Source organism: Penicillium cinerascens (assembly GCF_028974065.1).
Source record: "Penicillium cinerascens strain IBT 15544 chromosome Unknown scaffold_4_segment0_segment1, whole genome shotgun sequence".
In the NCBI taxonomy this organism is placed as follows: Eukaryota; Fungi; Ascomycota; class Eurotiomycetes; order Eurotiales; family Aspergillaceae; genus Penicillium; species Penicillium cinerascens.
Window position 1 is genome coordinate 1,124,073 of NW_026695298.1, and position 20,395 is coordinate 1,144,467.

Below are 20,395 nucleotides of genomic sequence, written 5' to 3' on the forward strand. Positions count from 1 at the left end.
TTCGATATCATTGCTAACGGACGTGCAGGTGTAGGTGTGCCAACTGTGTATGCTCTCGGGTACAAATCTAACCATAGCTCGACTGACAGCTAAAATTGATAAACTCTCAATCTTGGGGTATGTACTTCATTCTGGACCACTATGACCCGATCTGACGCGACTCCGCATGGATGCTAACCAAATTACTCTGCTTCTAGAGTTCGCTCCTTCGATAACACGCGCAGCGAGACCATACAATTTCACGCCCCTCTTACCTTGATCGTCGGATACAATGGATCTGGAAAAACGGTATGGTCCCGGTAGCTGGGAGCAGCCGGCTGGAGGGTGCAACACGCAAGCTGACATTGGCTTAGACCATTATCGAGTGTCTTAAATATGCGACGACGGGTGATCTGCCTCCGAACAGCAAAGGCGGTGCCTTTATCCACGATCCCAAGCTATGCGGTGAGAAGGAGGTGCTTGCTCAGGTGAAGCTTTCTTTCATGGGCACATCCGGCGCGAAGATGGTGGCCACGCGCAGCCTCCAGCTTACGGTCAAGAAGACTACGAGACAACAAAAGACACTGGAGGGAAATTTGATGATGATCAAGAATGGAGAGCGCACGTCCATATCTTCGCGAGTAGCTGAGCTCGACCAGATCATGCCGCAGTACTTGGGCGTTTCCAAAGCTGTCCTGGACTCCGTCATCTTTTGTCACCAGGATGAGAGTCTCTGGCCAATGAGTGAGCCATCTGTGCTCAAGAAAAAGTTCGACGAGATCTTCGAAGCCTTAAAGTACACAAAGGCTATTGATAATATCAAGGCCCTGCGAAAGAAACAAAACGAAGAACTTGGCAAGTACAAGATCATGGAGCAGCACGCCAAAGAAGACAAGGATAAGGCCGATCGGGCAGAGAAGCGGTCCGTCAGGTTGCAAGATGAGATCGAGGCATTGCGAGAGGAAACCCAGCAAATGTCGAAAGAGATGCGGCGAGTAGCAGATCTGGCCGACAAAGCCTGGAAAGAATCAGAGAGCTATGCGCAAGTCCTGGGTGCCTTGGAGGGCAAGCGTATCGAAGCTAAAAGCATTCAGACGACTATCGACAACCTGAAAAGGCACCTGGTTGAGCTTGATGATTCGGACGAATGGCTCGAGTCCACCCTGGAACAATTCGAAATGAAACAAGTCGAGTACCAGCAACAGGAAGAGACCCAAAAGGAGACATACATGCAGTTGAAGGAACAAATCGAACAAACTCGTCACAGGCTGGGTTTGAAACAAGCCGAAAACGGAAAATACGAGAACGACAAGGCCAACTTCGAGCGACAGGTTCAGAGACGGCAAAATATGATCAGCGAGATTGCCCGCGGAAACAACATTCGCGGACTCGACGACAATATGGATCAATCGGCCGTCGATGCCTTCATGCAGAAAATCCGGCGCTTTTTGCGAGAGCACAACCAGACACTCGACCGAGTGAAGCGCGAGGCCCAGAGGGAGCTTCGTGAAGTTCAAGAAACCCTGAATGAAATCGGGCAGCGAAAGTCCGCCCTTCAAGAGACCAAGAACGCCTCCAAGAGACAGATTGCAGCCAACGAGAAGGAATCAGCAAGTTACCAAGCGAAACTCAATGAAATCGAGATCGATGAAGGTGTTCAAGCTTCCCTGGAAGCTAAGATTGAAGATATTACCTCAAATCTTGAGCACACCAAAGAACGAGCTAAAAACGCTGCCTGGGACCAAGAAATTCGGAATATCAATTCGCAGATCCAAGACCTCGAGGACGAGAACTCGAAATTGAATGCTGAATTGATCGAATCCACAAAGAAAGCGGGTGACCTTGCTCGCTTGGATCATCTCAAAAAGGAAGTCAAGGAAAAAGAGCGCAGCTTGCAGACAATGAAGGGGGCTCATGGAGACCGCCTCGCTAAAGTTCTTGGCCCCGACTGGCAACCTCAGACATTGGAGCGTGATTTCCAACAGGCTGTCGATCAAGAATCAAAGCATGTCACTGATGCTGAGCGAGATCGTGATGGCGTTAGCCGAGAGCTGGAACAAGCTCAATTCAAGCTCGCCAACGCGAAAAAGACTTTGAAACAGCGAAAGAAGGAGCTCGATGTTTGCGCGAAGGAAATCCAGGAGGCAGTGGATGCAGAGCCTTCCGAGTACCCTGAAATTGTCAAGGAGCGACAGGCGCAGTACGAAATGGCTCGTAAAGACGCCGATCAATACGCGGGCATGGGCGAATATCTCACGAAGTGTCTCAGTGCAGCAAAAACGAACAAGGTTTGCCGTACATGCACTCGGCCCTTCAAGAATGAGACGGAACTCCAGAACTTCACCAAAAAGCTGGAAGCTTTGGTGAAAAAGGCTACTATGGACGCTGAAGATGAAATATTGAATAGTCTTGAAAAAGACCTCGACGCTGCCCGTGAGACTAGTGCGGCCTACGATACATGGGTTCGCCTTTCAGAGACCGATATTCCAGCGTTGGAAAAAGAAGAGCAAGAATACGACTTGCAAGGAGACCAACTTCTGGAAAAGCTTGAGTCTCATGACCGCATAGTCAGTGAGAAGTCGGAGAGCAAACGAGATGTTGAAGCTCTTTCCAAGACCGTGAGCACAATTACAAGATACGATGCTGATATCAAGAGTATCGCCTCTCAAATTCAGGAGCTTTCTGCCAATGAACAGAACATTTCTGCTACCCGTACCTTGCAAGACATTCAGGATGAGATTTCTGCAACCAGTGAAAAGTCTCGAGAGCTGAAGAAGACTCTGACAAAGCTCACGAACGAGAGAGATCAGAGTCGAACCCAGATCAATAATTTGGAACTTCAGCTTAGAGACGTGAGAGACGGTCTCAACAACGCCAAATTCCAGCTTGAGAAGAAGGCTGATTTGCTTGTCCGGATCGAGGACTTCAAGAAACTCAATTCTCAACAGCGCGAAGCAATCGAGAAGGCCGACCAAGATATCGAAAGCCTGACGCCCGAATTACTTCAGGCTCAAGCCCGCTACGATGATATCAGCCAGCGGTCTGAAGACCGGGAACGAGATTTGCAGCATGAGATCAATCGCCTCTCCGAAAACATTCATCAACTCGATCTTGCGAACGAAGACATAAACTCGTTCAACGAACGGGGAGGTCCAAGCCAACTCGAGCGGAGCAAACAAGAGCTGTCCCTAATCGAGGAGGAAATCAGCAAGCTCGAGACCGAGCAGGGCGAGATTACGAGAGAGATCAACAAGATTTCCACCCAGCTTAAGGATAGCGAGAATACGAAGCGACAGTACTCCGACAACCTGCAATACAGGCAAGCTACACGGTCACTCGATACAGTCCTGGCAGAAGTCGTTCAACTGGAAGAGCAAAACGCCGAAGTCGACCGCAGCCGTTTCAAACAGGAGTCTGAGCGCTGGACCCGGGAACACAATGCCATTGCTGCCAAGCAAGCCAGCAAAATGGGTGAAATGAAGTCCAAGGATGATCAACTCATGCAGCTCCTGGCGGATTGGAACACAGACTACAAGGATGCAGCCTCAAAGTACAAGGAAGCACACATCAAGGTGGAGACCACCAAAGCGGCGGTGGAGGACCTCGCTCGCTACGGAGGTGCCCTTGACAAAGCCATCATGAGCTACCACGGTTTGAAGATGGAAGAGATTAACTCCATCATCGGCGAGCTCTGGCAGAAGACCTACCGTGGAACGGATGTCGACATGATTCTGATCCGATCCGACAACGAGAATGCCAAGGGCAATCGATCATACAACTACCGAGTGTGCATGGTCAAGCAAGGCGCAGAAATGGACATGCGAGGCCGCTGCAGTGCCGGTCAGAAGGTTCTGGCTAGTATCATCATTCGACTCGCTTTAGCCGAGTGCTTCGGCGTGAACTGTGGGCTTATCGCGCTTGATGAGCCGACCACTAACCTGGACCGCGACAATATCCGTTCTCTTGCAGAGTCGCTGCATGACATTATTCGGACTCGTCAGCAGCAGTCCAACTTCCAGTTGATTGTTATTACCCACGATGAAGAGTTCCTACGCCATATGCAATGCGGAGACTTTAGTGATTATTACTATCGCGTCTCACGGAACGAGAGACAGAAGTCGATTATCGAGAGACAGTCTATCGCTGAAGTATGTCTGAAATCAAGATTCTGCTATTGATTCATACTAATCCAACTCTAGGTCATGTAATTTCCTCTACGGCCTAGGCTATCTCAACTTGCCGGCATATTCTTGCACATCTTACTATCTACATCGCTTCATACGGGAAGGAAATTTCCGGCAAAACTTCATTTTACAGGCGCAAATACCACGAAGCATTTTTACATTTAGGCGTTCAGGAAAGATGATTTATTGATACCTTTTGCTTCACCACCAGGGTAGCTCATCCTCATCTCTAATGTACAGAATGTATTGTCTTTCTATCTCCTTAGCCATTCGCCAACGCCCTCCAATTTCTCTACATTCAACACTTTACAGCTTTGAGCGTGCTGTCATAGGATGGCTGTTCCTGAATGAATTGATTTGAGGTATCTCAAAGTAAAGAGCTTAGCTACTCATCATCGACTTCTACGTCCATCTCAGCCTCCTCTTCATCCAGAAGCGGCACAAAACGAAAGTCCACAAAGCACACCGGACCCACAGCTTTGACACCCGCACCCACAGGTCTACCAGCCGGTACATTATCGTCAAGCTCGATCATGAACTGCAGACTTAGCACACCTTGTCGATCACCTCGAATGCTGACCTTGTTGGCGACGGACATGGCACGGGCAGCTTTGCGGATCAGTGCAAATCGATAGTTCTGTTTGATTCGATCGCCCATTGAAGACGGCGGGGCAACAAGGAATGTCTCGGTGACAGTCGGAACCATCTTTGTCCGAGTCGCACGGGCTCGCGAGGATCCGTCATCGGCTAGTACCTTGTGTGTCTGAGACTGTCCTGATTGATCAGGTCCGACTTCATTGTGTTGATCAACCGAGAATTCCACGGTAGATTCGCTGAATGGGCCGCCAGCACCGGAGAGAGCAAAGTACGGCTCTCGCTTGGCACAGGCGGATAACTTGAGGATAATTGGGGTGGAGGAGTCGAGCTCGCCGATGGCGTTGTGGAGCCAGGCAGAGCGCATGATGACCTTCATGATGATGGCGTCACGCTGTAGGGGAATGTCGCTTTCGTTGTCTTCGGGCTCGTAGGTGACCAGCTCGCAGGTAGTCTTTACACCTGCTTCCGTGATGGCGATGCTGAGGGGAGCGCCGTGGGATGCATATTGGAGTGTGCAAGATCGGTCCATCAGCAAGGCTGGTGCAGTGAATGCACTTGATACCGGGTTGGTTTGTGGGAGGTTTGTATCACGGAAGCCATTGGGCTCGGAGAGGTCATTGATGCCGAAGATTTTCAATGTCTCGAGGAGAGCAGCGAGGGAGACGACGAAGTGCGGATAGGCCACCTCTGGCTCCTTGTCATGGCCGGATATATCTTGATTGGTGTCTGTCGAGGCGTTGAATGTAAAGCTGGTGAAGAGGGACTTGTCGAGGAAAGCCAGTCCTTGGAGCACACGTCCTTCTTCCGCCGAGAAGCGAAGTCCATCGGGGGTGATTTGAACAGTAGCTCTGGAGGCAAAGCCGATGCAGGAGAGTAGGGTGTAGAGATGGTGGGCGTTATTTGAGACACCGGTGAAGAGTGGTTCCATTGTGGGAACTTGGGATCGCAAAAGTATGATGACTTGGAGCTTCTAGTAGTACAGGCCCCTTTGAATTCCCCGCTTATGGTACATGGAGGGGAGGTTGAGAAGATCAATGGGTATCACTTTAAACATAGACTCCGACGGCGCAGATCATGAACACAGCTCCAAATCTAGAGTTTGCATCATATTGTCAGCATATATTTGTGGAATTTCACCTTCGTCACTCACCCGATTAAAGCGGACGCCGGCACGCCCAACGTCGTGAAGGTCAGGAAAGACCGGTCTGTTTTCAAAAAGAGTTAATGGAGTCAATTGGGCATAAACAAATGAGAAGCACCTACTCAGACCGAAGAATCCAGTCAAGAGGATTGCTATATCATGCATGGTTAGTTGTGACCTGATTGGGAAGCTGCAACAAAGCTATGCATACCAAGCACGAGCAGATTGAAGCCGACGGCGAACTGGTTGTCTTTAGAGACAAGAGGGGAGAAGGGAGTTGCGGAGGATGCCTCCCAGACTTCGTTCAGAGACATGAGTACAGATTGGTGGGAACTGGGTAGAATGGTGCAAGTTGAAGCATCGGGGTTGATTGTAGATGCGACGCGCTGATCTGGCCGATTGCCCCGGATCAATATTAGTCCGGAGCCGAAGCCCGGGGAGCGTCATCTCGAGATAGGAACGCGCTCTTTGGCGGTAGTCTTATTCATCCACCATGGCTGTTGTTTCTCCGAAGAGTGTGTTTGGGCCACCTCCTGTCCATCTTCTTGGCCTAACATGCTAATATCTTCTAGGTTCCAAGAGGAAGGCCTCGGAGGAGGCCGCTTCCCCGGATTCTCAGCACCAGGGCAAGAAGGCGCGGACTGACTCCCCCGAAAAAGAGGTATGATTGTACGGGAATGTTTCGGGCTTGAACAATACCTAACACATGAGCAGGAAGATGGCCCCGCGCGAAAGCCGCCGCTGCGCATTGTGCCCTTCCCCGAGAAAGTGAGCTTCCATCCCCGCCCAAACGACCATCCATCACCACAGTTGCACATTTGCGCACCCGTTCCATGATATAATACGACCCACTGGCTAACCTTTACCTAAAGCCCGCTGTCCTCGAAGAGCGCCGAGGTGATATCGAGTTCCGTGTGGTCAACAACGATGGATCGCACGACAGCTTCATTGTCCTGACGGGCCTAAAGTGTATCTTCCAGAAGCAGCTCCCCAAGATGCCCAAAGACTACATTGCGCGGCTGGTTTATGATCGTTCACACTTGTCTATCGCAATTGTGAAGCATCCGCTGGAGGTTGTGGGGTATGTCCATTGAGAATCATTTGCTGCTACATCGGAGGCACTAACAGTTTACTGCAGAGGCATTACGTACCGGCCTTTCAACAGTCGCAAGTTTGCCGAAATTGTATTCTGCGCCATCTCGTCCGACCAACAAGTCAAAGGCTACGGTGCTCATTTGATGTCCCATCTTAAGGTATGGTGCTTCTTTCATACATTGAGGCCATACGGTCTAACATCCAACAGGATTACGTGAAAGCGACCTCCCCGATCATGCACTTCCTCACCTACGCCGACAACTACGCCATTGGTTACTTTAAGAAGCAGGGATTTACCAAGGAAATCACCCTCGACAAGTCCATCTGGATGGGATACATCAAGGATTACGAGGGTGGAACCATCATGCAGTGCACCATGCTGCCCAAGATCCGGTACCTCGAAATGGGTCGGATGCTCCTCAAGCAAAAGGAAGCCGTGCAGGCCAAGATCCGTGCCTTTAGCCGATCGCACATTATCCACCCTCCGCCCAAGGAGTGGAAGAACGGGGTCCACAAGATCGATCCCCTCGCCATTCCTGCGATCAAGGAATCCGGATGGTCTCCCGACATGGACGAACTGGCTCGCCAGCCTCGCCATGGTCCGAACTACAACCAACTGCTGCACCTGCTGAATGATATGCAGAACCACAGCTCAGCTTGGCCGTTCACCCAGCCCGTGAATCGCGACGAGGTGCCCGACTATTATGAGGTCATCCTGGAACCGATGGACTTGTCCACCATGGAAGAGAAGCACGAGAAGGACATGTACCCGACTCCTCAGGACTTCACCAAGGATGCGATGTTGATCTTCGACAATTGCCGCCGGTATAATAACGAGAGTACCCCGTACGCTAAGAGTGCAAATAAACTCGAGAAGTTCATGTGGCAGCAGATCCGGAACATTCCCGAGTGGTCGGTAAGTTTGATTTACACATACTTTCAGGGCTGAATGGCCTACTAACACGTCTCTCTAGCATCTTGCCGAGGGGCACTAAATGCTTGCTTTCTTTGTTCTATGGTGTTTACACGGAACGGCGTTCGGGGGGCACGGAATCGAATTTACCAATACCCTGTGGATAGTTTAGCGGAGCATGAGGGAGTTCGATGGAAATATAAAATGATGAATACTTCCCTCACCAATAGCTAATTCCTGAGTGTGTGTTTATTATAAGGTTATTGCCAAATCAAAGTATGATGCAATACGCGTTTCTTCATGACAGGGGAGTGGGTCCGGATCAAAGTTAACGCGTTGTTGTTTCAGGGCGAGGAATGCGAAGCCCGAGAAGGCTGGACTCTCCTCCTGCAACCCCTACGCGGAGCTCCGGTCTCATTCGTTTCTTTTCAGCCTCATGGGCTTGTCGTGTCTAGCATTCTCCTGATCGCGCCTGCCGTGGGCTGTTGGTATCCCTGTATCGACTTTCCGCCGCGGCTTTCCAAAGAGGCCTCCCCTATCCGGGCCACTTGCGTGTCCTGCCACGACTCGATTCAATTCTTTCACAACACCCTTCGCACACCGTGCTTTCCATTCTCTTGATCTAGTTACATATCGCTGTTTGTTGACAGAGTCTTGAGTGTGCCTCTCAGGCCTACGCGACCCTGCACGCTCTCTACCCCTTTTGCGCCCCTCTTCAACTTCAATTCATCGGTGCTGGACATTTCACCGATAAACACCCACTAAATCTGCAAATATGGCTTCACCCGACTCTTTCTCTGATATCGAGAGCCGTAATAGGCTCCCGACCCTCTTTGAGGTCCTAAGCCGTCGCACATTGGCTCCTGTGGACCTCTTCTCGTTCTACATTTACATGCGAGACCAGCGACGTTCCGTGGACTACCTCGATTTCTGGTAAGCTCAATATGAGACTTCCTACTGGCCAGCATACTAATAATTTTGGGTCTTTAAAGGCTCGATGTCTCTCAACACATGTCTTTGTGCCGCCACTATGTCCGCGAGCTTCGCCGTTCAGTCCTCGTTGCGACACCCGACATTGAGAGAGCCGATAGCAAACGATCGTCCGCCATGCTTGAGAACTTGGAGAACTTGAGTGATATTCCGATGACCGAGGCTGGGCCTTCACGCATACGGACCGACGAGAAGGACCGTGATGCCGACCACCGCCTATCCGCCTTTTTACGTTCCGAAACGCAGTCGCATCATTCACCGCAAAACAGCCTCGGATCTCAATCTGAGTACAACAGACCGTCAAATGACGATCCCAGCTCGGGCACTCGCAATGGCGACGACTCCAACTCCCCAGGACACACCGTGGCTCGTAATGATATCCGTGCCAGCGCCGAGAAAATCCTGTACACTTATTTACTCCCCGGTGCTGAACGAGAAATCGGGCTGCCCGAGGCGATGGTCAGCCAAACCATCAACATGATCGAGGATGACGGCCGTGATGACCCCGAGGTGTTCGATCCCCCGAAGGACTTCGTTTTCCAGGCCATGGAGCGTGATGCATTCCCCGGTTTCTTGCAGGCCAAGGCACTGGGTAACCTTGTGCCCCTCAGCATTATTGCTCGCTTGACCTTTGCTCTGATTAGTTTCTTCGGTGGATTCTGGGGTGCATTCTACGTGGTCCTTCGCGACAAGCCTCGGGACATTCGCTGCTGGATTATTCTTCCGTTCGCGGTTGCAGCTTATTTCATCGTGTCGTACCAGTATAAGATCGATCCCGTTATGGCTTTCATCGGCTACAGCGAGTATACGTTTATGAGCTGGGCCCCGATCCGCGAGCCTTATGTCCGCAAGCTCCTCAACAAGCGTGCCTTGGTCACTGCAGGAATCTCCTTCCTGACGGCTGCTGCCTTGAGTATCTTGTTCATTTTGGTTCCCGGCACCATGTTGTGAACTCGTTAATGCTGCTTGATGGAAAAAAAAGGACAGTTAGTGGCTCTGCCCTCGCCTGTCTCCCAAAACATGCCGGTGTCCTATAGGAGTTACCCTCTCGTCAATGCCTGCATTTGTACGATCTGTCAGAGGTGATTTGAGCCCGGTGTCCGAGTCTTAATGTTCTGATCTGCTTCTGCGAAGCATTATCTTTGGAAACGATGCCCCGGGGTGCCTAATTCACCGTGACTCTGCAACCCTCAAGGGTATCGTCCGTCCCCCTCCACCCGCCATCTTGGGCGGCGATGCGATCTCTCTACCTTTTTCCTTGTTCTGTCTATACTGTGCCTCATTTCGTTGTTTTTTATTCTCTTCTACCAATACCCCTTCTGATCACTTGTATCTATGTTCTCAATGAGTGTTGCCACTAGGGCTACGAATGCAATTACCGTCCACATATCAAATATTTTGTCAATTCGCATCATATCGGATTTTGCTCGGAGGCAAGTAATGCAGCAAGTGTAGTCGTAAACCATTTCATCAGGGCGTGGGAAGCTTTATGCCTTGCGGCCCACTACACGCTTCGAATGCCTACTACCTCCCCCACGAGACCCTGCGCCCTCGTCTATATCCATGCGCGACCCCGATTCACCGTCCCCAGACTCCCAGTACCCATCATCATGGTCAATATCATCCGCCTCGCGCTTGTTGCCCATACCAGCTCCAAGCCGCGCGCCCCCTCGACGGCCGTACACTCCAGCCCTTCCGCGTCCACTCCCAGCATTTGACCCTTCTACCGCCTCCTGCCGCCGCTTCGTCGCTTCCTCCAAATGCGTCTGGTACGCCCGCTCTTTGGCATGTCGCTTCTCCGCATTCTCCTTCACCCGCGCAATCTCCGCCTCCAGATCCGAGACTACCTCACCGCACCGAGTCTCCCAATCCGTCAAGAGGGTGACCATCTTGGGCAAAGACTGTGGCTGCACGTCACGGAGAGGGGCGACGGCTGTGACGGTGACGGTAGGCGGGGTTGTGGCGGGGGAGAGGCGGGCGGAGATTAGCGAGGCGTAGATGGCAGCCGTGACGAGGGATTCGAGCTCGGCGGTTGAGGAGAGCGAGAGAGCGGACATTAAGGCTTGATACGTGAGGGGTTTGACGGTTGCGGCTAGGGAGAGGAGGGAGAGGAGGCGGAGCTTGAGGGTTTGTTCGATGCTCAGTTTGGGAAGGTTTGGTGTTGCTGTGCTTGTTAGCTGTGTTTCGTTGTTGCATGTGTAATGGGCTCACCTTGGTAGTCTTGCCATGTGCCCCATGCGAAGATCTCTAGGAGCTTCAGGTAGCCTTGGTACTCGGCGGGGGTGTCAGGAGACCTGAGCGCTTGGATGGTGGATGTCTCGAGCAGCTCGGCGAAGACATAGGTCTGTGGGCTTGAGGTGGCATTCGTGATGATGTTGGCTACGAAACGAGGTGAAGTTGCGCTGTTCGAGGTGGCCAAATGGATGAAGGGCTGTAGAGCCTCCAGGGCCCGGGTGTGTGTTTGGTCCATAAGATGCGGTCAATGGAGGGGCAGGATGGAAGACGAGACGTCCAAGGTGAGGGAGTAAGGAAACCCGGAATGCGATCAGCTGCAGAATGTCCCGCGATTTAGAAAAGAAGGCGAAGTAAAGCTGGTAGTAGGTAGTTGGAGTCAAACAAGTTGGACGTGATGTAGATGGTGCTGGTTTGCATTCAGTGCAAACAAGCCTTATCGGTGAAAGAGGAAGTGTACATGCGATCTCGTAGATTGAAAGGTTACGTTCCTGAGTCCTCGAGTCCCTAGCCTACTGCATGGATCTAGGATCATCCTAGATCGTAGTTCGTATGACCGTATACTTGGTAACTCCTATGGTATCCTTTCCAGGGTCTTCAGGTCACGCAGGCGCTTTGCCGTCCACTTGGTACGGATTCCTCGTCTGAAACACTCCTACTCCGACCCCACACCGTGGTTTCAGCATCGCCTACTGCCCCTTTTTGAGATCTTTCGATCATGGATGCCTTGAAATTGGGAAAAAGCCTTTCATATCAGGTGGAAACGATGTTGACAGGCTGATTGATTATCGACCTGCCGAGGGGTACTCGCATTCACATTCCTGAGAGTGGCGCGCTCCACCCCCCTCTGCCTGATCACACCCACTCTTCCTTTTCTTTTCCCCCAACCCTTGTTCCCACGCCTCTGCATAATGTTCTGATATACCCTGTTCGACTTTGCTTCTGTCGCAACTCGATCGGGAAATGATCTGATCGGACCAGGGTCGATCCGAGAGTTTCCGTTCCTCTATCACGCTATCCCATCCCATCCGCATATCGTGCACGAACTGTCTACCTCGCTGACAACGCCCCTATGCCGTAATCCTCCGTCCGATCTCCAGTCTACGATTCTTCGCCTGTCGCCATGTCTGCAGAACTTCGCGGCACGGGCGATGCGACTCCCGACCCTCTGCCTGCTATGGCTACGACGACCGTCAAAATCGACGGGATGACCTGCGGAGCATGTACCTCTGCGATCGAAGGCGCGTTCAAGGGAGTTGATGGTGCTGGTGATGTCTCCGTCAGTTTGATCATGGGCCGAGCTGCCGTGCAGCACGACCCCTCCATACTTTCGCCGGCCAAGGTCGCGGAGATGATCGAAGATTGCGGCTTCGATGCCACGGTTCTGTCGACTGAGGACCAAACTAAAAGCGCATATACCGGTACTCTGGACGGCCGCACATCGCGATCCTCCAAGACCACCCTTGCGATCGAGGGTATGACCTGCGGCGCGTGTACATCTGCGGTGGAAAGCGGGCTGAAAGAAGTCGAGGGTGTCAACTCCGTTGAAGTATCACTACTTTCTGAGCGCGCCGTGGTCGATCACAATGCAGAGATCATCCCGTCTGAGCAACTTGCAGAGATCATTGAAGACCGAGGATTTGGAGCGCGGGTGCTGGAAACAAAAGCGTCGTCGGCAGGACCGGAAGATGCATCTGCGCTCGCCGATATGGTGGAAGATAAGAAAGGCCACATGATCACGACCGTGGCGATTGGAGGTATGACATGTGGTGCCTGTACATCCAGTGTCCAGAGTGCGTTCACCGATGTGGACGGCCTGATCCAGTTCAACATTAGTCTGCTTGCGGAGCGTGCAGTGATTGTGCATGATCCGTCAATTCTCACGACCAAAGATATTACAACAATGGTGGAGGATGCTGGATTTGATGCGTCAATCGTATCATCCGAGGCGCAGGAACCGCTCTCCAGGAAGATCCAACATGTCAGCCTTAGTCTACACGGATTACGAGACGGCAGTTCTGCTTCGGCCCTCGAGGAAGATCTTTTGAGGAATCCGGGAATCAAGTCAGCATCGATTACTATGTCAAACTGTCAACTGGCTGTTGCCTTCGACACATCCGTGATTGGGATTCGATCCGTTTTCCAAATGATCGAGGCTGCCGGGTATAACGCTTTGCTCACAGACTCAGACGACACCAATGCGCAGTTGGAGTCATTGTCCAAAACGAAAGAAATCCAGGCATGGCGACGCGCGTTCGCAACTTCGGTGTCCTTTGCGATTCCCGTGTTTTTCATCAACATGATTTTGCCAATGTATATGCCCGGGCTCGACTTTGGCAGGTTTGAATTGTTTCCAGGCCTTTTCCTTGGAGACCTGATTTGTCTGTCGCTCACAATTCCTGTGCAATTCGGCATCGGACGACGATTCTATGCTACTAGCTATAAATCTCTTAAGCATCGGTCCCCGACGATGGATGTCCTCGTCATGCTGGGAACATCCGCTGCCTTCTTCTACAGCTGCTTTACGATGGTTATGGCCATCTGGGATGATCACCACAAACGTCCGAGTACTGTTTTCGATACCAGCACTATGCTCATCACCTTCATCACTCTGGGACGCTGGTTGGAGAATCGGGCTAAAGGGCAAACATCTGCTGCCTTGTCCCGCCTCATGTCCTTGACTCCATCTATGACGACTATTTATGAAGATCCTATTGCAGCAGAGAAAATGGCCGGTGGGTGGGCTGCTGAGGGTGCCACAGATTCCCCGAAGCCGGCTTTTGCATCTAGTGATTCATCTGTGAAGCAGAATATTATCCCTACAGAGTTGATCCAGGTTGGAGACGTTGTCATTCTCCGTCCGGGCGATAAGGTCTCCGCAGACGGGGTGATTATTCGAGGCGAAAGCTATGTCGATGAAAGCATGATCACGGGAGAGGCCCTCCCAATCCACAAGAAGAAAGGAAGCCACATTATTGCTGGCACTGTCAATGGCACAAGTTCAGTCGATTTCAAGGTCATTCGCGCTGGCAAGGACACTCAGCTGAGTCAGATTGTGAAATTGGTTCAGGATGCGCAGACCAGCCGGGCTCCAATTCAGCGCATGGCTGACATTGTCGCTGGGTATTTCGTCCCAACTATCATCGGTCTCGGTCTGGCCACTTTCTTCGGCTGGATGTTCCTCAGCCATGTTCTGTCTAACCCACCCGTGATCTTCCAATCCGAAGATAGTGGTGGTCGCGTCATGGTCTGCTTGAAGCTCTGCATTTCCGTCATCGTCTTTGCATGCCCCTGCGCATTGGGCCTCAGCACACCAACCGCTGTCATGGTTGGTACAGGAGTTGGCGCCGAGCACGGGATCCTTGTCAAGGGAGGCGCCGTGCTTGAAGCTGCTACCAAGATCAACCATATTGTCTTTGATAAGACAGGTACATTGACAACTGGTCGAATGAGCGTGGCTCAGGTCCGTATCGAGCCTCACTGGACCACGAATGATTGGCGCCGTCAGCTGTGGTGGCTTATTGTCGGCCTCGCGGAGATGGGCAGTGAGCACCCGATTGGCCGGGCTATTCTGTCAGAGGCCAAGGCTCAGTCTGGTCATTCCGGAGACGATGGGTTGCCTGGTAGTATCGGTGACTTCGACGCGATTGTGGGTAAGGGCATCTCGGCTTTTGTGGAGCCTACATCCAGCGCCGAACGGATCCGATACCAAGTCCTACTTGGAAATGCAGAATACCTTCGCTCCAAAGATGTCGTTGTGCCTGCATTGGTTGATCCCAACTCATCGGAAGCACAGGAGGCAGCTCCTAAGCCCAGCGCTGCCGCCTCCGGTATCACACAAATTCATATCGCCATCGACTCTCGCTATGCTGGAACTATCTCTCTTCGCGATAGTGTCAAGGACACGGCAGTGGCTGCAGTGGCTGCCCTACATCGCATGGGCATCTTCACCTCCATGGTGACGGGCGACACGCTCTCCACTGCTCTTTCAATCGCCTCAGCTGTTGGCATTCCAGCAGATTCAGTCCATGCATCGGCGTCGCCCTCCGACAAGCGAGCCATTATCTCAGAGCTCCAACTTCGCGGAGACCGAGTTGCCATGGTCGGTGACGGCATAAATGACTCGCCTGCCCTTGCTACCGCATTGGTAGGCATCGCTCTAGCATCGGGTACAGACGTCGCCATGGAAGCAGCCGACATTGTCCTCATGCGGCCAGAGGATCTTCTCTCCGTCCCTGCTAGTTTGTCTCTGTCTCGCTCGGTGTTCAATCGCATCAAGGTGAACCTAGTATGGGCCTGTCTGTACAACATCATTGGCCTCCCCTTCGCCATGGGCCTCTTTCTCCCCTTCACAGGCTTCATGCTCCCCCCAATGGCCGCCGGTGCCGCCATGGCTGCGTCCAGCGTCTCGGTGGTCGTCAGCAGTCTGCTGCTGAAGCTGTGGCACCGTCCATCGTGGATGGACGTCAAGCGTCTCGAGGCAGAGCTTGGCTCAGGCGCTATCGCCCGCGATGGCCGTTCGTCTCACGCCCGCAAGGCTAATTGGTGGATGCCTGCTACCGTACTCTCCACTGACAGCCCACACTCTCTGCGTCGTTGGGCCGGCGATACCGTTTCTGCGCTTTGGTCCGTAGCTACTGGCAAGCGGCCTGTTATTCGTGAGGACGAAGGATATGTCCCACTGCAGACTGTTGAGCCTGTCTGATATCTGTTCTTACCTGTGTACGATGATTCATCCTGTAAAACGAAGATCTGTCTCGGTTTTGTCTGGCTTGGTACACTCTGGCGTATTGGAAATTATTATAGATGTTTGATACCTTGTTTTAATAGATGCATTGATATGACAATATCCTCATAAACGTCTAGTGCTCGTCCCTAGCTTTCCTTATCTCGTGTAAATAATTTGTTCCGGGGGCTGGCCCAGATTGCGCGTTACGCAAGTCTTTAAAACGACGGCCAAGCCCTAACTCAACCACTCCTCTCACCCTATACCCATGGACTCAATCTTAAATGAGCGGATACATTCACTCTGATGCTTTCGGTGAAGGAACACTAGCCGTAGGTCTGGTCCATAAAACCCACTACGAAGAACAGGGCAATACGGCAATACGGCAATAAGAACGACAAGTCGTTGTGATTATACAGGTTCAATATGACTTGGTTTCTCCGGACAACCTCTGCCGAAGGCGAAGGTGATGTTCGTTACTGATTCTGGGCATGGTGCGAAAGTATGTTGAGATGTCGAACACGGCGGGGCAGGATCCATGATAATATCTTTACAGGGGCCTGGAACTCGAGCAGAATTGCTCCGAGCTTGCGATGAGTACGCCCACTATGATGAGATTGAATAGGAATATCAACCGTCTTTGAATAAAAATTGGGTTATGATCTCTTAAATTGAAACGCATTGGTGTCACAATACCCATCCAGATCCATTACAATCTGATCAGCATGTCAAGCATATGTATTGCAGGTCGTTATTCATGATGCCAAATGATGGCAGGAACCAAAATCATTTTGAACACAAAGGCCCAAATTTCAGTGTTTCTCCCCAGACTCCGGGGCTTGCGTGGAATCAGCAGCTGCTTCGGAGTCTCCTTCGCCCGTCTGAGGCGTCACTGTCGCGTCTTCCATCTGAGCCTCCTCGTTCTTCGGCTTTGTGTCTCCGAGCACGATATCGCCATCTCCATCAGGAGCGTCAGCCTCCCGCGATGCTTCAGTGGAGGCCTCCGCCGCAAGGGCATCGGAGACACCGTCGCCTGTCGCCGCGTCATGGGCGGCGAGATCACCAAGGTCCATCTCCACACCCTTTCCATCTTGCAGACCCATGTCCTCAACGCCTAGGAGTGCGGGCCCGCGAGCATGCGGGACTTCGTCTGGAGATTCCGCTGGTGGAGAAGCAGAAGCACGCTGACCAGCGCGGTGAGCAGCCTCTTCGACATCAGTAAAGGCTGTAGTGGTCGTTGTGGTAGTAGTTGCGGCGTTCTTGTCGATGTTTCCCGTTTCTTGTACCTGAGTTGGTACCGGTTGTTCTATACACAGTAAGCTCAGTTAGGCATGTGGAACTATTTCCCGCCAACGAGAGGCACACGGAAATATTAGAACGCACCTTCAACCAATGCGGTAACATCCTCGCCTTCAAAAGAGGCGTTGGTCAACCAAGGGATTGGGGTGAGGAGAGCACCACCTAGGGACTCGTCACTCCCCAACCCAGTCACATAGTCCGTAGCTAGGTAGGTGCCGGCACTATTGGTGGGATGTAAAAGCCCATTTTGCTGAGTACTGTGAGTGGCATTTGCTGGAATGCTGAAAGGAAAGACGTCTGCAGCACTAGTCACCGAAACGACACGGTCCACGGCACGGAGATAGGCAGGTAGTGTCCTATAATGAGCCGTCGGTCGGAGAATAAGCTCCGCGAATCTCTGGACTGTGTGTGGCGGTTTTTCAATGAAGAAGGACTGAACTGCAGATTCAATAGAGCTCAGGAGTAGTGTAAGAGGAGGCGGTAATGAATTGTTCGACTGCTGTGTTGACTGCGGCTGCGAGTCAGGCACGCGCTCGCTCGACGGCGGGGAGGCGGCTCTTGCGGGTGGGGTTCGTGGGCCTCCAGGGGATTTATTCTCCTTGTTGCTGCTTTCGGGTGGGACAGTAGTGGTCTCGGAAGTCTGGGATGGCTGTTGAAACTGCTGGTGGCTGTACGACCCTGGCGGCACTTTGGGCATGGGGAACACATTGTATACAATCTGAGATGGACGGTCAGAAACATCGACGATAGAGTCGCGTCAGGCAGAACATACATGTTCCAGTCGCTCCATCAAAGGCGCAACCATGCCGGCCCATTTCTCTCTGTCTCAAAGCATCAGTCTCGCGTGATCCAGGGCACCTTGGAATCACGAATTCACACATACAAGTCCATGGAGCCGCCATTGGCGACTGCCTCGAGAGCTTCTTCATCTGCAAGGTACTTGTCAGCTACGAACAATCGCCACCGGCAAGATGGGAAACTCACCCAGCGACATCGTCGAGGTGTTTCAAGCTGCAGGAGACGGCGATCGAGTGGCCAGCCAAGGCGGTGATGGAATGTGCGTTTCATTGGCCCGCGACCGCCTTATCGATAGGGTCATGTGACTCACCGCGAATTTTCGGCGGCGGGGCAGTTCACGATGACTCTTGCTTCTCGGAAAGCACGATATCGCTCATCACCATGTGGAACTCGCCCAAGGTCGGAATTCTCGGCGGCGGCCAGCTCGGCCGCATGCTTGTCGAGTCCGCCAACCGATTGAACATTCAGTGCAACGTTCTCGACGCCGAGAACTCCCCGGCCAAGCAGATCAGCTTCCACCACGGCCATGTCACTGGTTCCTTCAAGGAGCGCGAGGCAGTGCGCCAATTGGCCAAAACTTGCGACGTCCTGACTGCCGAGATCGAGCACGTTGACACCTATGCGCTCGAGGAGGTCGCTTCCGAGGTCCGCATGGAACCCAGTTGGCAGGCTATCCGCACGATCCAGAACAAGTTCAACCAGAAGGAGCACTTGCGCAAGTACGGGATCCCGATGGCGGATCACCGGGAGCTGGTCGAGAACACACCCGAGGAATTGGCCAAGGTTGGGGAGCAGTTGGGCTACCCCATGATGTTGAAGTCGAAGACAATGGCATACGACGGCCGGGGTAGGTGGAATCGACGGTTCCCGGCGTAGAGCTTTTGCTAATGGTATTCCAGGGAACTTCCGCGTGAACTCCAAGGCCGATATCCCTGAGGCGCTCGAGGCTCTCAAGGACCGACCATTGTATGCGGAGAAGTGGGCCTACTTCAAGATGGTTCGTGAAATCTATACTCTGGGATATCCAAGGCTGTGACTAACGATGTCTTTCTGCAGGAACTTGCTGTCATGGCTATAAAGACCAAGGACGGCGTTCTGTCATACCCCACCGTCGAGACCGTCCAGGAGGACTCAATATGCAAGTTGGTGTATGCACCGGCTCGGAACGTCTCCGATAAGATCAACCAGGAGGCCCAGGCTCTTGCCCGCAAGGCTGTTTCCGCGTTTGAGGGCAAGGGTGCTTTTGGCGTTGAGATGTTCCTCCTCGAGGACAACAGCCTGATGCTGTGCGAGATCGCCAGCCGAATCCACAACTCCGGCCACTGGACCATTGAGGGCTGTGCACTGTCGCAGTTCGACAGCCACATGCGTGCTATTCTGGACCTCCCCGTTCCGGCCAAGAGCCTGGAAATCCGTACACCCTCGATCATGCTCAACATCATCGGTGGCGCTACCCCCGATTCCCACCTGAAGGCTACCGAGGCCGCGCTCTCGATCCCCAACGCGAGTATCCACCTGTACAGCAAGGGTGACGCCAAGCCTGGTCGGAAGATGGGCCACGTCACCGTCACTGCTGCGACAATGCATGAGGCCGAGACCATGATCCAGCCGCTCATCGATGTTGTTGATGAGATGCGCGCCCAGCGCAGCGACATCAAGACCAAGCCCGCTGCGTCCGGCCCGTCCAAGCCCGCTCCCCAAGTGGCCGTCGTCATGGGCTCCGATAGTGACTTGAAGACCCTGGTGCCGGGTCTCAAGCTTCTGGAGAACTACTTCGGCATTGAACCCGCCGTGGAGATCACCTCTGCCCACCGCACCCCCAACTATATGGCCGAGTACTCCGCCGAGGCTGCCTCGCGCGGTATCAAGGTGATCATCGCTGCCGCTGGCGGTGCTGCTCACCTCCCTGGTATGGCTGCCGCTCACACCGCGCTACCTGTCATTGGTGTCCCCGTCAAGGGAAGCTCGCTGGACGGCGTGGACAGCCTGTACAGCATCGTTCAGATGCCTCGTGGTAAGTCAAGCCATCCACTATATCTAAAACCTTGCTAATCACCCTACCCAGGTGTCCCCGTCGCAACCGTGGGGATCAACAACAGCATCAATGCTGCGCTCCTCGCCGCCCGCATCGTCGGCGCCTTCGACCCCGCCATCCAAGCCAAGGTGGAGAAGTACGCCGAGGAAGCTCGCGCAGAGAACATGGAGAAGAAGGGAACCAAGCTCCGGGAACTGGGCTGGGAGAAGTACTTTGAGCAGATGTAAAGCACTTCTGGGTTATGTTTAACGGAAACCAAAAACCTGCGAAAAATAGTCTTAAACCTTTGCAGAGGGTAGACCCGGTTTTCCAGTTTTGTACAGCGGAAGGCGTTTTTATATCAAATCTAGACGACAATGAATGACATTCCAATGATGCGGAACTTGATAACTTTATCGGCGATTAA

The 20,395-nt window shown here is 52.6% G+C and overlaps 9 protein-coding genes across 9 annotated transcripts; 5 read left to right on the forward strand and 4 right to left on the reverse strand.

The window, feature by feature from the left end:
- Window positions 1-49: 49 nt before the first annotated feature.
- N7498_009520 (MRX complex DNA-binding subunit) lies at window positions 50-4,187 on the forward strand (the record flags this gene model as incomplete). The annotated part of the gene is made up of 4 exons (XM_058456576.1): window positions 50-117; window positions 198-288; window positions 354-4,127; window positions 4,179-4,187. The coding sequence occupies 4 exons, from the start codon at window positions 50-52 to the stop codon at window positions 4,185-4,187; spliced, it is 3,942 nt and encodes a 1,313-aa protein (XP_058303475.1).
- Window positions 4,188-4,548: 361 nt separating this feature from the next.
- On the reverse strand, window positions 4,549-5,688 carry N7498_009521 (putative DNA repair protein Rad1; the record flags this gene model as incomplete). Its single annotated transcript, XM_058456577.1, has 1 exon — window positions 4,549-5,688. One exon carries the CDS (start codon window positions 5,686-5,688, stop codon window positions 4,549-4,551), a length of 1,140 nt encoding a protein of 379 aa, XP_058303476.1.
- Window positions 5,689-5,806: 118 nt separating this feature from the next.
- N7498_009522 (OST5 family protein) lies at window positions 5,807-6,215 on the reverse strand (the record flags this gene model as incomplete). Its single annotated transcript, XM_058456578.1, has 4 exons — window positions 5,807-5,852; window positions 5,911-5,965; window positions 6,024-6,053; window positions 6,113-6,215. 4 exons carry the CDS (start codon window positions 6,213-6,215, stop codon window positions 5,807-5,809), a joined length of 234 nt encoding a protein of 77 aa, XP_058303477.1.
- Window positions 6,216-6,394: 179 nt separating this feature from the next.
- On the forward strand, window positions 6,395-7,991 carry gcnE (histone acetyltransferase GCN5; the record flags this gene model as incomplete). The annotated part of the gene is made up of 7 exons (XM_058456579.1): window positions 6,395-6,416; window positions 6,474-6,562; window positions 6,616-6,669; window positions 6,774-6,982; window positions 7,040-7,154; window positions 7,205-7,912; window positions 7,971-7,991. 7 exons carry the CDS (start codon window positions 6,395-6,397, stop codon window positions 7,989-7,991), a joined length of 1,218 nt encoding a protein of 405 aa, XP_058303478.1.
- Window positions 7,992-8,684: 693 nt separating this feature from the next.
- Window positions 8,685-9,850, forward strand: rgsB (uncharacterized protein; the record flags this gene model as incomplete). Its single annotated transcript, XM_058456580.1, has 2 exons — window positions 8,685-8,842; window positions 8,902-9,850. 2 exons carry the CDS (start codon window positions 8,685-8,687, stop codon window positions 9,848-9,850), a joined length of 1,107 nt encoding a protein of 368 aa, XP_058303479.1.
- Window positions 9,851-10,386: 536 nt separating this feature from the next.
- N7498_009525 (COP9 signalosome complex subunit 7) lies at window positions 10,387-11,369 on the reverse strand (the record flags this gene model as incomplete). Its single annotated transcript, XM_058456581.1, has 2 exons — window positions 10,387-11,063; window positions 11,111-11,369. 2 exons carry the CDS (start codon window positions 11,367-11,369, stop codon window positions 10,387-10,389), a joined length of 936 nt encoding a protein of 311 aa, XP_058303480.1.
- Window positions 11,370-12,254: 885 nt separating this feature from the next.
- Window positions 12,255-15,836, forward strand: ctpA (Cu(2+)-transporting P-type ATPase CCC2; the record flags this gene model as incomplete). The annotated part of the gene is made up of 1 exon (XM_058456582.1): window positions 12,255-15,836. The coding sequence occupies one exon, from the start codon at window positions 12,255-12,257 to the stop codon at window positions 15,834-15,836; it is 3,582 nt and encodes a 1,193-aa protein (XP_058303481.1).
- Window positions 15,837-16,669: 833 nt separating this feature from the next.
- On the reverse strand, window positions 16,670-18,150 carry N7498_009527 (uncharacterized protein; the record flags this gene model as incomplete). The annotated part of the gene is made up of 5 exons (XM_058456583.1): window positions 16,670-17,163; window positions 17,241-17,874; window positions 17,929-17,977; window positions 18,040-18,085; window positions 18,141-18,150. The coding sequence occupies 5 exons, from the start codon at window positions 18,148-18,150 to the stop codon at window positions 16,670-16,672; spliced, it is 1,233 nt and encodes a 410-aa protein (XP_058303482.1).
- Window positions 18,151-18,335: 185 nt separating this feature from the next.
- N7498_009528 (phosphoribosylaminoimidazole carboxylase ADE2) lies at window positions 18,336-20,216 on the forward strand (the record flags this gene model as incomplete). The annotated part of the gene is made up of 4 exons (XM_058456584.1): window positions 18,336-18,801; window positions 18,854-18,951; window positions 19,011-19,968; window positions 20,020-20,216. 4 exons carry the CDS (start codon window positions 18,336-18,338, stop codon window positions 20,214-20,216), a joined length of 1,719 nt encoding a protein of 572 aa, XP_058303483.1.
- Window positions 20,217-20,395: the final 179 nt, after the last annotated feature.